The sequence below is a fragment of the Anabrus simplex genome, chromosome 2 (genome assembly GCF_040414725.1).
Source record: "Anabrus simplex isolate iqAnaSimp1 chromosome 2, ASM4041472v1, whole genome shotgun sequence".
Classification (NCBI taxonomy): domain Eukaryota; kingdom Metazoa; phylum Arthropoda; class Insecta; order Orthoptera; family Tettigoniidae; genus Anabrus; species Anabrus simplex.
The window spans coordinates 387109046-387124869 of record NC_090266.1 but is presented as its reverse complement, the minus strand read 5'-3'; the positions used below and the strand labels follow the sequence as shown (position 1 = coordinate 387124869).

The following is a 15824-nucleotide window of genomic DNA, read 5'->3' as shown; positions in this document are numbered from 1 at the left end:
GGGACAGGCAAGGAAGAGGGAAGGAAGCGGCCGTGGCCTTAAACTAGGTACCATTCCGGCATTTGCCTGGAGGAGAAGTGGGAAACCACGGAAAACCACTTCTAGGATGGCTGAGGTGGGAATCGAACCCACCTCTACTCAGTTGACCTCCCGAGGCTGAGTGGACCCCGTTCCAGCCCTCGTACCACTTTTCAAATTTTCGTGGCAGAGCCTGGAATCGAACCCGGACCTCCGGGGGTGGCAGCTAATCACGCTAACTAAGACATAAGTACTAGTAATAATCCGAACGTCTGGTAATTTAAGTTTGCAAATATTAAAATAACACATACACTCGACTTCGTGAAAAACTAGCATACGCCAGCGTAAAATGTGTTCATCAAAACAACGAGGTTTATTCAGAAAATAAGGCAAGCTTGTACCGTTATGTGATACCGTGACCGTAACCATGTTACACTCAGTTTTACGTGGTTTTCGAACCACAAGGACGTTTCTTTCATTTAAAAAATCAACATACATTGGCCGAAATTCGAACCGTGGAAGCCTTGGTGAATAGCCAATGACATTAACTCAGGCATAATTAAGGTGTATATCATCGTCCTTGAAGTTGCAAAGGTGGCATGATTTTACACTTGTAGCTAACACGTTTCCTATAAATTGGAATGTGTATCATCGTGCTATAAGTAGGCCCGTTATAAGGTAGAGCTAACTTGCATAGTGCTGAAATACGCATTTCTATTTGAAGCCTTTCTCCACGAGTCCTCAGAAACTTCACAATACTTAATACGCAGATGATTATGAGTTTTGGGAATTACAACTCAGTAAATAATATAATAGCTCTTCAATTGCGTGGTTCGGGTGATAGTGGGTTCGAAGGTGTTTTTCCATGGTTTGCCATTTTCACACCAAGCAAATGCTGGGGCTGTACGTTAATTAAGGCCACGGCTGCTTCCTTCCAACTCCTAGGCCTTTCCTATCCCATCGTCGCCATAAGGCCTATCTGTTTCGGTGCGACGTAAAGCAAATTGTAAAATATTACGTGATTGTGCTTCGATTTCCGGCGATGTATATGAAATATGTCATTGACGTGAAAAATCTGGCCTCAGTGAATGAATTGCATGTAATGATAATGCTCTGTGTATATAGTCAGATTATTAATTATGACACAGGTGCAGAAGATAGTTTGACTCTGAAATCCAACAGTATTAAGACACTGCGTTGATATTTAACATATACGACTTATACAGGTTATTGCCGAGAAGAAGCGCGACGGATTAAATTTCAAAGATACAAATGATGATGATGGTGATGATGATGATGATGATGATTTGCTACAATTAACGATATCAGTAGATGCTAGACTGCCAAAATATTGTCCACAAAAGGAGTTCATTACTCTTTATTATACTTTCCATGAATCATACACTACCGACTTCTATTTTTGAAGTCTGCAACAAATTGTAACATTATTTAATGCAAAGACAAATAGGCCCTATACACTTAATTTAACAAAGCTACCGGTGTTTCTTTTTTTTTCACTTTCACATTTACTTGTACATAAAATCCATTTTCCTTTGTTTACGACAAGCGAATTCGTCAATCACTTTGTTGTTGAAAATGACAATACTGTACATCAGATTTTTTCTACATTAATCATTACCAATGCTTAAAGTCGTTCTTCTGACACTGTACTCCTTAAAAACGTTTTCACTCGTAGTGGAAGTTCAAAAATATACCACAGAATCTTATAGTCAATTATTTTTGATAGTATTTCTCATATTTCTCATATCTGTTGTTTATTGTCTGTACGCCTCGCTTAGTTGTGAAGCAATATTCACTGTTCCTAACATAGATAAGTCAACCTCGTTCTTGAGGTGTTTAGCTGACTGTTCATGTTTTTTAGCCTTATCACCCAAATGCTTCAAATCCACCACTCTGGGTTTTGTCCAAATTATATCACCTCCAAACAACAAACACGGAAAGCAAAACAGGGCTTTTCTCTCGTCGCAACCAGTTAACCACTTCGACTTATTACACACTGAAGAATTAAAATTTCTCATGTAATTTTGTTGCCTACTTGACGATAGCTGATACATAGACAAATCAGGTGTAGGACGACCGGCATTCTTCTCAGCGAGCGGTAATTGTGAAAATGATATGCCTTGTTAATACCCAGCACTATTATTTTCCATGTCTGTTTATAAAATTGTTACTACAATTATTAACAGTCACCTTGAGTTACTGAAACTGGTGAATGCACACTGTGCAGTTTAGAAGGCGCAACAAACACGAGATACTACTTGTTTTTCTAAAAATGGCTGGCGGCTGGTCAGACTGCAGTCCGGTTGGCACGCTGACGCGTCCAAATCCCTTTCTATTTCTTCCGTGCGCAGAAGGAACTGCGCATGACCCGAGTAGGGCACAGCCCGTACAGTGCGAATCTGCGAATCCCGCTTTGCTGCTCCCAATTGACAGTGTGACATAAAATCTTTGGAGTACTCAGCCTTTTTAGCCCTGGGAGATTTGGAATGAGTTACACTAGTTTAAATACTTCAAAGGAAGTAAACATTTCGGATATGCAATTATATTTTTGTTCGCCTTCGCCAGGCACTGGGAGGTGCTGCAGCCCTGCAGTCCTTATGGACAAACCGTGCCTGATTGAAATCACTTCCTTCGTTGGTAATTCTATATATCTCAAACGTTTACAGCGGGTATTTGATTGCACTGTTTTGCCAATATGGCTCGTAAATTTGTTCTTTATATTAAGTGTTCTTGCTCCATTGCCGTTTCGACCGACGTTGCGAAACTTTGTCCTCAAGAGGAATCTAGTATATTAATACCAATATGTAATATTTCTTTCCAGTGATCACAAACCTATACAAAATGCTTCTGCTTTTATCCATCGCGGTAGTAACCACCATTGTCCAAGGAGTACAATTCACATTTGTAAATAACCATCCTTCAACCATTTGGGTAGGATCTCTCGGAAATGCTGGAAAACAACCTGTCAATGAAGGTGGCTGGGAAATGGCACCCGGATCACAGGTACAGAAACGCTCAGTTGACTGATAATGTAGAATTAAACGTGTTCTATGTCATTATTTATATTTTCACATTCTCCAGATAAGCCTTGAGGTAGATCCATCCTGGGCTGGTCGCTTCTGGGGACGGACAGGCTGTAAATTCAACGACAACGGGCGCGGACACTGCGATACTGGAGACTGTGGTAATGTCCTCAAGTGTAACGGGGCCGGTGGAGTTCCCCCAGTCACACTGGCAGAGATAACACTGGGAGGCTGGGGAGGAAATGATTTCTACGACATCAGCAACGTTGATGGCTTCAACATTCCCGTTACGGTGAGTATATTTCTCTTTATGTTGCGGATGCTAATGAGGCTAACACTAAAGAACTTTAAAAACAAGCATGTAGATAAGTTACACGCTGTTCTTGACTTGGACATATAAACAAGGAACGACTAATCGAGGAAGCCCGATAAATTATTTTATGCGAGGCGTGTCAAATCAACAGCATTCAGTTAATACCTCCACGGGATTCGGATCATATCGCAGAGATCTTGTACTCGGGAGATGGTAACTTTCTTAGGAAGGAGTCCTTTCCCATCCGAATACCTCCGAAGCATTAGTGCGACGCTAAACCACTAGCATTAACAAAACCTCTAAGGTAAATATCAGGGATTATTCTTTCAATTTCCCCCCCCCCCCCCTTATCGCCATGAGTCCATGTACCGTAACTGGCAGAAATGACGTCTATACCTACCCAGGAGAGAAATAATTTCTTTACGTGTCTGGTAGACGTTATCATAAGTTTTAATACACTGTTATAACAAGAATGGCAACTTTTAAACTAGTCCAATAAAAATAGTTGCCAGGGATAAAATTATGATTCAGAAGCTCATTGCGGTATTTCCATTGTGTTTCTCCTAAACGGCTCCTTCATTTAATTTTGAAATTAAAAGCTGTAGGAATACACCAATATTAATACTAATTTTATTTCAATCGGCTCCCTTTCATAACATGTTTTGATAGTCACACAATACTTAACTTTCTACGAGAAATCCTTTTCTTCGTCAATATAATTGGTAGGAGGGAGAAGGGAGAAGTGACAAGATACACGTACAAAATCCCTTATGCTCACGTTCTGAAAGTTCAGACGAGGTTCTATGTAAAAGGTTAATTTCTGTAATCCCTCTTATACTGTTTTTGACACATATTGCGATCATATCTTAGGTATTCTGGAAAGCTAAAGGAGACAAATGCATGTAGATCAGTCCGTCCGCTTTAAGTGAGATGTCATTTAAGAATTTAATGGACTGAGTGTGGAGGAGCGACCAGTGTCATCCACTTGCACATTCAGAACTGCCAAATGGAGTCCGGATCCATGGCTGAGTGGACAGCGTCTTGGTATTCTTTCCTCGGGGCCCCAGATTCTATTCCTTACCAAGTCGAAGTACTTTAATCTAAAACCGTCAATAACCATGGCTTGGAGACTGGGTGTTTGTCCTGCCCGCATATTCCTGCAGCTCATATACCAGACACAACACACTGTCCTCCACTACACTAACACGCAGTTTCCTTCACATGGCAGAAGCCACCCACCCTCGCCGGTGGGTCTGCCGGACGAGGTTGCACCAGGCTAACAATGGGCACAGGAAATAACAAGAATTTATCAGCTGGCAGGTACCACCGTGGCATCTGATGAACCACTCAGGCTTAGTTTGCCAGTCAAATCGCCTAATTCCTGTGTTCCCCCCGGCTACGAAGGCAAAATGGTATGAAATTTTCCTTACACGAATTTCTCAGAATCGTTTCCTTGCATCTTGTTTACGATTTGACAATTATTTTCTGAGTTATTCAGTGTCAGGCTGAGTGGCTCAGCCGCTTGAAGCGCTGGCGTTCTGACCGCAACTTGGCAGGTTCGATCCTGACTTAGTCCGGTGGTATTTGAAGGTGTTCAAATACATCAGCCTCGTGTCGATAGATTTAGTGGCACGTAAAATAAGTCCTGCTGGATAAAATTCCGGCACGTTGGCATCTCCGAAAACCGGCAAAAGTAGTTAGTGGGACGTAAAGCAATAATATTTTTATAATTAGTTGTTTAGTATGTATGGTGTAATCGAGGAACAAAGATCCAGCCCAATTTATTCTTCGGAACTTGTCATAAATTGCTCTTGCTATTAAGTGTTCGCGTAAATTTTAGTGGAGAAAAATATTAAAACATCTTCAAAAAGAAGCGAATACGGTTATTGATATGGTTATCGCAGCCAGATTTACATGGAGTACTAACCGCAGGTACATGATGTTTCATTTTCAAATTCCCTCATTAAGACGGGACTAGAACCACGATTACCTCGGAAAGAAACCAGGGTCGATGATACTAAGGTCTAAGCCATCTTTTCGAATTTATTATGTCTAATTGCAAGCCAACGACGTGGCCATGTTGAAGCACCGGATCTCCGATGTTAAGCAACATTGGGCATGGTAACGACTTTGTTGGTAACCACATTCTCTTCGCCAAAGAATGGTTGGGAAAGGACTGGCCTCCCTACCGAAAGTAAACTCTGGTTCAGGATGCCTGACCAGTTCGCCCTGGTTTAGCTGGACGCACTGACTATGTCGTCACGCTCAGGTTTTGATAAGGCGGTTTCAGTAACATCTCTAACTATACATCAATGTTAATTTAAGGAAAATGTCTGTAGTAAAAAATGTTCTTACCTACATCATCCTTACTACTTCTCCTTTCTATGTAAAAGATCGTGACTTTGTGTAAATTAAATAATAATAATAATAATAACATGAAATTAAAACGTTACAATTGAAATAATTATTATTGTAAGCAAGAGCTGAAAGAAAGAGAAAACATTAATGACTTCAACCTTCTTGTGAAATGAAGTAATTGTTTTGTTGATGGCATCAATAATGTAAATACCAATTCGAGTTGAAGTCACGAGTATTTTGATTTCTTGGTCTTGATTGAATTTAGTACGGGACGCTGTGCCGCACTTAGTGTTTTCTATACTTATTTCCCATAATGTGCTTGTTAGTCTATTCCCTGATTTAGAATTCACATGTCTGTTATTTGATAATGATAACTTTTCTCTGACTTGACATGTACCTCTTTCACGGTTAGACAGATGGAGCCTCATGCCGCTATGGTTTTCCAAAGCATTTCTTTCGATCCTAATTTGTTTGCTTTGCTCTCCGAGAGAAAAGAATGGAAGCCTTAGTAAACACGATGCACAGGCTATATTATGAAACGTGTTTCGTTTCATATAAATGGTACCTATATTAAGAAAGATTCAAAATTGTACATACGTGGACCGAGCTCGATAGCTGCAGTCGCTTAAGTGCGGCCAGTATCCAGTAATTGGGAGATAGTGGGTTCGAGCCCCACTGTCGGCAGCCCTCAAGATGCTTTTCCGTGGTTTCCCATTTTCACACCAGGCAAATGCCGGGGCTGTACCTTAATTAAGACCACGGCCACTTCCTTCCACTTCGTAGGCCTTTCCTATCCCATCGTCGACATAAGACATATCTGTGTCGGTGCGACGTAAAGCAAATAGCAAAAAAAAAGAAAAAGAAAAAAAGAACATACGTGGCTCTCTGCCTTGAACTAAACGTACATGATTGATTAATACATATGGATATTTTTCCAGGTATTTATTTATTTCTCTACTTCCTTTGGGTTGCCACAGCTGTGCTACGCTAGTGTTCATTGTGATCCCGCTTTTGTTCTTTGTTCCTTGTGTTGATTGTGAAATTATATTCACTGTTTCCTTTTCATATTTTAAAGGATATATATATTTAGGTATTTGTTCCTACGTAGGGACGAAAAGGTAATACTGACCCGTTTCAATTTATGTGTGTGTGGTGCTGTTTGATCACGACGTATTTGCATTTCAGAACATGCCTTTTTCTCTCCTCCTGCGACGTTTTGGTTGAGCTCATATGACGACGTGTATTTAATACGCTACTTAGGAACAATTGATGTTCGCTACCGTGGAGCGATATGATATCGTCCCATTGCGTATTTGTGGTTAAACATTTGCTATGATTAGGTGTGCCTTGCCTTGTATTGCGGACGCCCTGATATTTGGATCTGGACTCTTGGATCGAGCTCATGGACCTTTGAGTCACTTATCTCATGCTACTGCGGTTTCGTTGCGGTGTGTCTTGAATCTGTATTTATATTGCCCTATGCATCTGGTGTCTACTTGTGCTTGTATGAATGCGTTTGTATCAATGTCGACTTTGTGGTTTTTTTTGATACCTTATTTATGCTACTTTCTGTTTTTACACAGGTGAGAATTTATATTTGGAGTCTCCTTTAAAAATAAAGAACTACGTATTTTTTGCTTTGGAAAAATCCACTTAAGGGGGTTGTGAACGAACTGAAAAATTAGTTGAATTCTTTGTATGAGGATACTTATACCTGAAAAAATAAGGATGTTGCAGACGTGAAATTGGTATTTGGAATCTCCTATAAAAATAAAGAAATATGCATTTATTTATTTATTTATTAATTCACGAAGCACAAAATACAGCTACACTGAGCAAATTTCACTTGCACTGTCAACAGACTATTTAACAAACGTAAACTTTCATAATAAAATATAACAAACATAACAAAATATAACAAGATCAGGTACACATCCTACTAATAACTGACCAAATCGAAAACCATGAGAATGTCCATGTTCATAGCCAAGTCGTCGTGGGTCAAGATGGCGGTATAATCCCTTCACATCAATTTATCTTTAAGATACTATTTACACACCTCTCGAATACACTTTTATTTGATGCTATATCAAGCTCTTGTCTCCTATTAATATTGTTAAAGAGTGTTGGGAGGCGGATTAGGAAAGATCGTTGAAGTATTGAGTGCTGAGTGTGGGGAATGTGGAGAAGGTCTTTGGTTCTGGTGGAGCGGGAAGGAACGCGGACACAGAAGAGAGAAACAAGATGTTCCGAGCGGTAATGTCCATTTAAGATCTCGTGGAGGAAACTCAGGTCAGCTACCTGTCGCCTGATGTGCAGCGGTGACACATTAATTGCCATTAATACCTGCTGCGTAGACAGATTTCTGAGCTTGGGGTTTCTGTTCCTTACAATTGCAGCAAAAAAGGACACTGCTCAGTCTAACTGCTTAGTATTGGAGGGGGCGGCTATTGTCCAAATCGGAGAGCAGTAGTTTAAGAGAGGTTGAACGATCGTGAGGAAGAAGTGACGAAGAGCAATGGGGTCAGAAATTTCTGTGAAGCGATAGAGAATGCCAAGTAATTTCATAGCCTTTTTCGTATATGTTTCTATATGGGTCTTAAATTGTAATTTTGTATCGAATATTACACCTAGGTCACGCTGTTGCGTGACCACGGTGATGGGCTTGTCGAGTAGGTAATATGATGTCGGTAGAGGAGATTTACGCAGTGTTATGGTCATGTGGCTGCATTTTTGTGGATTGGGGATAAGTTTCCAAGTACGGCACCAGTTCGAGAGGGCATAAAGTGAGGACTGTAGCAGAGCTGCATCTGCTGGATTCCTGATCTCCCTAAATATCTTGCAGTCGTCAGCAAAGAGTAGGGTATTCGCTGTTTCGTTGAGTTCGGACGGCAGATCGTCCATAAACAAAAAAAACAGCAAGGGGCCAATAGTACCGCCTTGTGGGACACCGGAGGTGACTGGTAACCATGAGGATGAAGTGCCTGATATTACCACTCTCTGCCAACGGTTATGTAGGAAGCCAGCAAGAAGGGTCAGAAGACTGCCATGTATATTAAATCGTTCGGAGAGTTTATGGAGCAACAGAGTATGGTCAACAGAATCGAAAGCTTTCGAAATGTGTACGTAGCAGATATCCAGCTGTGATTTAGCTGCAATGGCGTGTGATGCAAAGCTATGCAGAGTGGCCAGGTTTGTTAGACAAGAGCCACCTGGTAGAAAACCATGCTGCTTGGTTGAGATATACGGCAAAGTGAATGCGAGGAGACGCTGGTGTATAATTTTTTCAAAGATAAAGGATAGTGTGGGGAGAATAGAGATTGGTCGGTAAGATGAAACATTAAATTTGTTGCCTGATTTGAGAAGTGGAACAATATTTGCCTGTTTCCAGGTAATAGGAAAATAGCCCGCGGCAAAACATCTGTTAAATAATTTAGAGAGAGGGACGCAAAGAGTGCTGGCAGTATTTTTTAGGAAAAGAGGACCTATAGTGTCGGCACCGGTAGCTTTGTTGGTACGAAGAGTTTGAAGAAGGTTATGAACTTCACTTGGTGTGGTAGTTATGCTTGATAGGGTTCGGTTTGAAGCTGTACCAACGGGAGGGAGCGGTTGGTTTTGTAAGGGAGGGGAGAAGTTGGAGAAGAAATACCTGTTGAACAGTTCATTGCGATCGGCGCCATCTGCTGTTGCATCGTTGTGGTTCACGCTGACAGGAATCCGCTCCGTCCTTCTCCATGTGTTGATGAGACTCCAGTAGCGCTTGGGATTGCTGCGGACGTTTTCAGTGACAGTGTCTACGTGTGTTTTGTAGTCTCTTCTGACCATAAACCTCGCGTGGCGGCGGATTTTAACGAAGGTATTGTGAGTGTGTGGGTTAGGGAAGTCTTTCCACAGGCGCCAAGCTCTCTTCTTATTAAATAGTATCAGTCTGGTCTCTTGTGATATCCAGTGTTGATGTTTGCTAGTAGTATCCCGTTGTGCAGGTACGAAGTCTTTAATTGCATTATTTTAATAGTTGCTTAACGTCTCACCGACACAGATAGGTCTTATGGCGACGATGGGACAGGGAAGGGCTAGGAATGGGAAGGAAGCGGCCGTGGCCTTAATTAAGGTACAGCCCCAGCATTTGCCAGGTGTGAAAATGGGAAACCACGGAAAACCATCTTCAGGGCTGCCGACAGTGGGATTCGAACCTACTATCTCCCGAATACTGGGCACAGGCCGTACTTAAGCGACTGCAGCTATCGAGCTCGGTTGCATTCTTTTGTTTTCGGAAAATCCACTTAAGGGGGTGAAAGATTCGAAAAATTAGTTGAATTATTTGATGAATATATTGATATCTAAAAGACTAAAGATGTTACAGACGTGACAACTGGTATTTGGAATCTCCTTTACATATAATGAAACACGCATTTTTGGGGGAAAGTCAACTTGGGAGTGGGGGTGAGAAAAGGAGTCGGATTTTTTTATGAGCATACATGTATCTCCAAAACTGAAGATGTTACGGTCATGATAATTGGTATTTGGAAGCTCTTTTATAAAGAAAGAAACACGCATTTTAGGTGGGGGGATCAAATTAACGGGGGTGGGGGTGAAAAAGGAGTTGAATTATTTTTATGAGGATAGTTGTATCTCAAAAGATGAGGATGTTACAGACATGAAAATTTGTATTAGGAACCTTCTTTCAAAGTAAAGAAACACGTGTTCTTTTGTTTTCGTAAGACCCACTTAAGGGGGGGGGATGCATTGAAAAATTAGTTGAATTATTTGTATGACGATACTTATATCTAAAAAACTAAAGATGTTACAGACGTAAAAATTGGTATTTGGAAGCTCCGTCATAAATTAAAGAAGCACGCTTTCTTAGATGGGTGATCACCTTGACCAGAGTTGGGGTGAAAAAGTAGTTGAATTCTTTTTATGAGGATACTTATATCTCAAAAGATGAAGATGTTACAAACATGAAAATTTGTATTAGGAATCTTCTTTCAATGTAAAGAAACACACATTCTTTTGTTTTGTAAAACCCACTTAAGGGGGGTGAATTCGTTGAAAAATTAGTTGAATTATTTATGTGACGATACTTATATGTGAAAAACTAAAGGTGTTACAGACGTGAAAATTAGTATTTGGAATCTCCTTAAAAAATAAAGGAACACGTACTTTTTTGTTTTCGGAAAATCGACTTAAGGTGGGGGGGGGGGGGGAGGTTGAAAACACGTAAAGTAGGAGTTGAATTCTGTTTATGAGGATACTTACATCTCAGAAACTGAGGATGTTACAGACGTGAAAGTTGATATTTGGAATCTCCTTTAAAAATAAAGAGACACATATTTATTGTTTTCGTAAAGTCCACTTAAGGGGGAAAGGTGTGGAAAGAAGTGAAGAAGAAGAAGTTGAATTCTTTTTATGAGGATACTTACATCTCAAAACTGAAGATGTTACTGGCGTGAACACTGATATTCGGAATATCCTTTTAAAAAAAAGGAACTTGTACTTCTTTCGGAAAATTCACTTAAAGGGGTGCAAATAATTGAAAAGGCGGGTGATTTTTTAAAAGGAGTACCGGAATATGTACAGTATATATAAAAAAACATAACATGTTACACACGTGAAACTTGGTGTTTGGAAAGTCCTCTAAAAGTACAGGAACATGTTTTGTGTTGTTTTTGGAAACGGCACTTAACGGGAATGAAAGAAGTTAAAAAAGTTGAATTTTTTATGAGGGTACTTATATCTCAAAAACTTAATGACTGAATATGTTACAGACGTGGAATTAGGCATTTGGAATCTCCTTTAAAAATAAACATGTATTTTTTATTTTCGGAAAATCCACTTAGGTGGGGGTGGGTGTGGGGGGAGGACTGATAATTGGGTTGAATTCTTTTTGTGGGGATAGTTATATCTCAAGATCTGAAGATGTTACAGACGTGGAATTAGGTATTTGGAATCTCTTTTAAAAATAAAGAAACATGTTGGTTTTTTTTTTTTTTCGACTTGAGAGAAGACGTACAGTTCTATGTCGCATGCTCATCTTAGTCCCAAATTTCAATACCACAAACGTGGTTTACAAGAGTTTATGGGGAAAATGAAATTTAATTTTTCGGTGAGTTTTTACACTTTAGGTATTTTCAGATAATGTTTTAGTACAATACCGAGAAGAAACTTTTAACGAATGTTACCAAATTACGAAATGCATGCGAGCAAAGCCGCGGGTAACTGCTAGTTTCTCAATATATAAATATCATCTCTCCCTATGTACCCATATAAATGGGAAATAAGTGAGGAAGTCTTTATGATGGTTTCTGTGGAAGTTAAAGGCTTCTATACGTGTTAATGAAAATGCTATCCTCCATGAATATGTATGTGAGTAACATTTATATTCTTTATGTATCCTTTGATTTGTGTTTTGCTCATCGTATTTCTGCATCAGCCAATATTGTGAAAATAAACCCCAATCTATGTTAAAACTCTTTCTGTCTTGGGTTCTTGCCTTTTATGTGTAATTCATTTATATAAGAGGCCCGGGACCAGCTCCTGGTTGTCATTTATCCAGTTTCGATCCGTCCTCATTTTATATCCACGGGGTAGTGGGTGGAACTCCTTTTCTCCCTAGTACTCCATAGACGTATTCTGTTTGCAGATCATCCCAACAGACAAGTCTGGGAGTGGATATGACTGCACTGCAGCGGCTTGCACAGCCAACCTCAACACCGAGTGTCCAAATGAACTTCGCCTGAGAGCCAATGGAGCAACAGTGGGTTGCAAAAGCGCATGTCTAGCTTTCAACACAGACCAATACTGCTGCCGAGGTGATTATGGAACTCCAGAAAAGTGCAAATCTTCAGACTGGCCGCAAAACTATCCAGCATTCTTCAAACAACGGTGTCCTCTAGCATACAGTTATGCTTATGATGACGAAAGGAGCACCTTCACGTGCTCTGGCACAGGTTACAAGATAATTTTCGGTTAAATAATCACTGTATGAACATAACCAATTATGTAAAGTTTTCGTGATAGGTTCATGGCTTCTTTACAAATAACTAAGACATATCTAGGTTGTTCCAAAACTAAAAATTCTCTACTGAAAAGAGCACTCTTGTTAAATCCCCAACAAATACATTAATTTATTATTGAAATTTTGTGACTGATGATAAATTCTTTCTAATAATGGAATCCTCTTATCAGACAGTTTGCATATACGTTTGACAGAAAAAGAGGTCTGTTTTTTCCTAGTTTGTTACAATCTAGCAAATAACTTACCTTAGTTGAGGAAGATTGTTGTTACATCTGGATAGAGATTTTAAAACAAACCAATGTGTTATAAATTGTACAAGAGTAAAAATGATAAAATTAGTAAAAGTGCATTCCAGAAAATAACGTAATTACACACGTTAATTTTCCCCTCCTTCCTAGACTAAGTTACTAAAAGACAAAAGGAATAATACAAAGATGACTAAATTGTTGATGGAGTGAGTGCGAAAGGTCAATGGTTAGTTTCAAATTCTAAATATCTTGTGTACTTTCGCTAGTCAACACGTTAACTACTAAAATGATATTAAGCTTATGCGTACCGGTACAAGAAATTGAGAAGCACCGGCATATTATCAAACAAGACCATGAAAATTCCAGAACCGGCAAGAGAATGAATTTTATACGCATAAAATGGTAGCAGTACAAAACGAACAAGATCACTCAGTACTTGACATATAAATATTCTCAAACAATGACAGATTGGTTAAGCACCAATGTATGAATGATTCAAAAGGAATAAGGAATTGTTTCGATGAGATTTTGCTATAATATATTAATTTTAATTATAACAAACTTCAAAATACAAGGTTTTAACCACACCATCACATGCAGATATATCACTGTAAAGCACGACATACAAAGTAGATACTGTCAGTCCTAAGTTTGCAAATGTGGGAAGGAAACGTTTATGCTCATATTTCGATTGCTTAATTTTTTAACTAGCCTACTTTTTGTTGTTGTTGTTGTTGTTGTTGTGAATTATTCATACCTCCGATTTTGCTCAAACATATCTGAAATCGGTGTGATGCGGATCTTTGCGCAATTTAAAATGATTATATAGTACAAGTTTTCATTTTTTCAAAAACATGAAATATAACAGTAGAACAGCATTAACATACCTGTAAAAATGAACAGTTATAATTATCACAGGTATGATGTATTTCGTGTTTCGATAGACTGAAGAAATATGTTAACTGAACTGACACTTAAAAAAGAATGTCTTCCTCCTTTACAAAAAGTATAGTATACAATACTCTCTTCACCTACAGTGTAATATGTCGCACATTTTGATGTAAAACGTGTTCGTTATAATGTAGAATTCCTGCCCCACGGAACTTCCTCTAAACTTTAACACAGCTGTGAGCTTGCATCCGGGATATAGTGGGTTCGAACCCCACTCTCGGCAGACCTGAAGATGGTTTACCGTGGTTTGCCATTTTCACACCAGGCAAACGCCAGGGCTGTACCTTAATTAAGGACACGGCCGTTTCCTTCCCACTCCTAGGCCTTTCCTATCCCATCGTCGCCATAGGACCTATCTGTGTCCGTGCGACATAAAAAGCAAATTAAAAAATGTAAATAACAACGTACGGCAATACAATATCCATATAGAGTTTCTGATCGATGGGAACATGTCTACCAAATTCATATTGAGTAGTGCAGGTTCCAAAGTGCGCATAGCCAGAAACATTTTCAGAATGTAGAGTTCGTCGTCATTAGACCTATTTGTGTCGATGCAACGTAAAGCCAATTGTAAGAAAATAAAAAATGGAATTGTAGAGTACGCCAATATGTAATTGAAAAGTAATAATACGTTTCCATTGAATGTTTCCATAACCGTCCAGATTCACACGACATTTACCAAGAAATCAAACATTGGAGAGGAAGTGTTCACCTTAACACTTTTACTAGTGTGCGATCACGGAAAGTACGCCTTTGGAACTTAAGCGACTGACCAAACGGCTGGCTCATACGTATATTAGAGGAAAATACTCCCTATTCATGAAATAATCCCTTCAAAGGGATTTGCTTCACACCACTGATAAATGCTACCTCCAAAACAATCAAGTACCTAAACTGAAGTGTTAACCGACTGAGAACTGCTAGAGATATAAAGCTCTGACTAGGCAAAGCTGGTAAATATGGTTTTAGAAACAAATTTTGTTCAGTTTCGAGGCTTAAAATCAAGACTACCTCTAACCATGCCTTACATCATAATAGAACGAATCTCCTGATCACTCACGCAGTATTATATAGGTAAATAATGGTCCATATTAAATAAATTGCATTCATCTAACCCAAAATATTTGAAAGATAAGTGTACTTACTTGGCAACGGTATTTGTGTGGGAAGAACAAGTTAGGTATATGAACGTGATTTATAAATATGGGAAACAATTGTAATTAGGTTTACCAATCATACTGACGTACCCACAATGACCCATGTTTGATGTAGATTGTATCTTTATGTACGGACAAAGACATGAATGATTCAAACAACAATTTGCAGCCTACAAATTTCGACGAAAATCTCAAATGTGAAAGAACATAAATTGAGTCCATTTATCCGTCGGGTGCTGATTTTCGTCTTACAGAATACTGTTGATCGGATCTACGAACACAGTTCATTAGCTTTGCCGCACCTTGATCCAGTTTCACTTAATGTACTACCACACATCCTAAATACTTGAAATTATCTACCTGTTTCAGGTTTCTCTTAGTTTTTCTAAATACTGACATCACTTTAGTTTTGGAAAGGCTAATTATCCTATCATAGTCTTGCACCTATTTTCAGGCCTTCAGCACAATCTGCCATTCAGACCATACACCAAACTGCTTACTACATTTCCATTTAACTGAATCCATCCCCGCAACTTTATACCTTTCAGTCGAAGATCCATGTGAACAATGAATAACAAAGGGGAAATATTTTAGCCATGTATAAACCCCGTAATTCCGTGAACCAAGAACTTTTTCTAAAATCAGTTCTCACCGCAGCCCAATCGTCTCCATTAATGCCTTTGATTGCTTTTAATAATCTATCTTTAAACACATAGT

At 39.3% G+C, this 15824-nt stretch overlaps 1 protein-coding gene across 1 annotated transcript; it reads left to right on the top strand.

Moving 5' to 3' along the window:
• Positions 1 to 2734: 2734 nt before the first annotated feature.
• Positions 2735 to 12726, top strand: LOC137498459 (uncharacterized). The gene is made up of 4 exons (XM_068225990.1): positions 2735 to 2741; positions 2861 to 3042; positions 3121 to 3354; positions 12377 to 12726. Exons 1-4 carry the CDS (start codon positions 2735 to 2737, stop codon positions 12704 to 12706), a joined length of 753 nt encoding a protein of 250 aa, XP_068082091.1. The 3' UTR covers positions 12707 to 12726.
• The last annotated feature ends 3098 nt before the right edge of the window (positions 12727 to 15824 follow it).

What these genes read in the sequence shown, in the direction of transcription:
- LOC137498459 (XM_068225990.1), top strand. An exon ending in AAATGGCACCCGGATCACAG is followed by an intron (nt 3,043 to 3,120) that starts GTACAGAAACGC and finishes CACATTCTCCAG; the next exon opens with ATAAGCCTTGAGGTAGATCC. An exon ending in GCTTCAACATTCCCGTTACG is followed by an intron (nt 3,355 to 12,376) that starts GTGAGTATATTT and finishes TTCTGTTTGCAG; the next exon opens with ATCATCCCAACAGACAAGTC.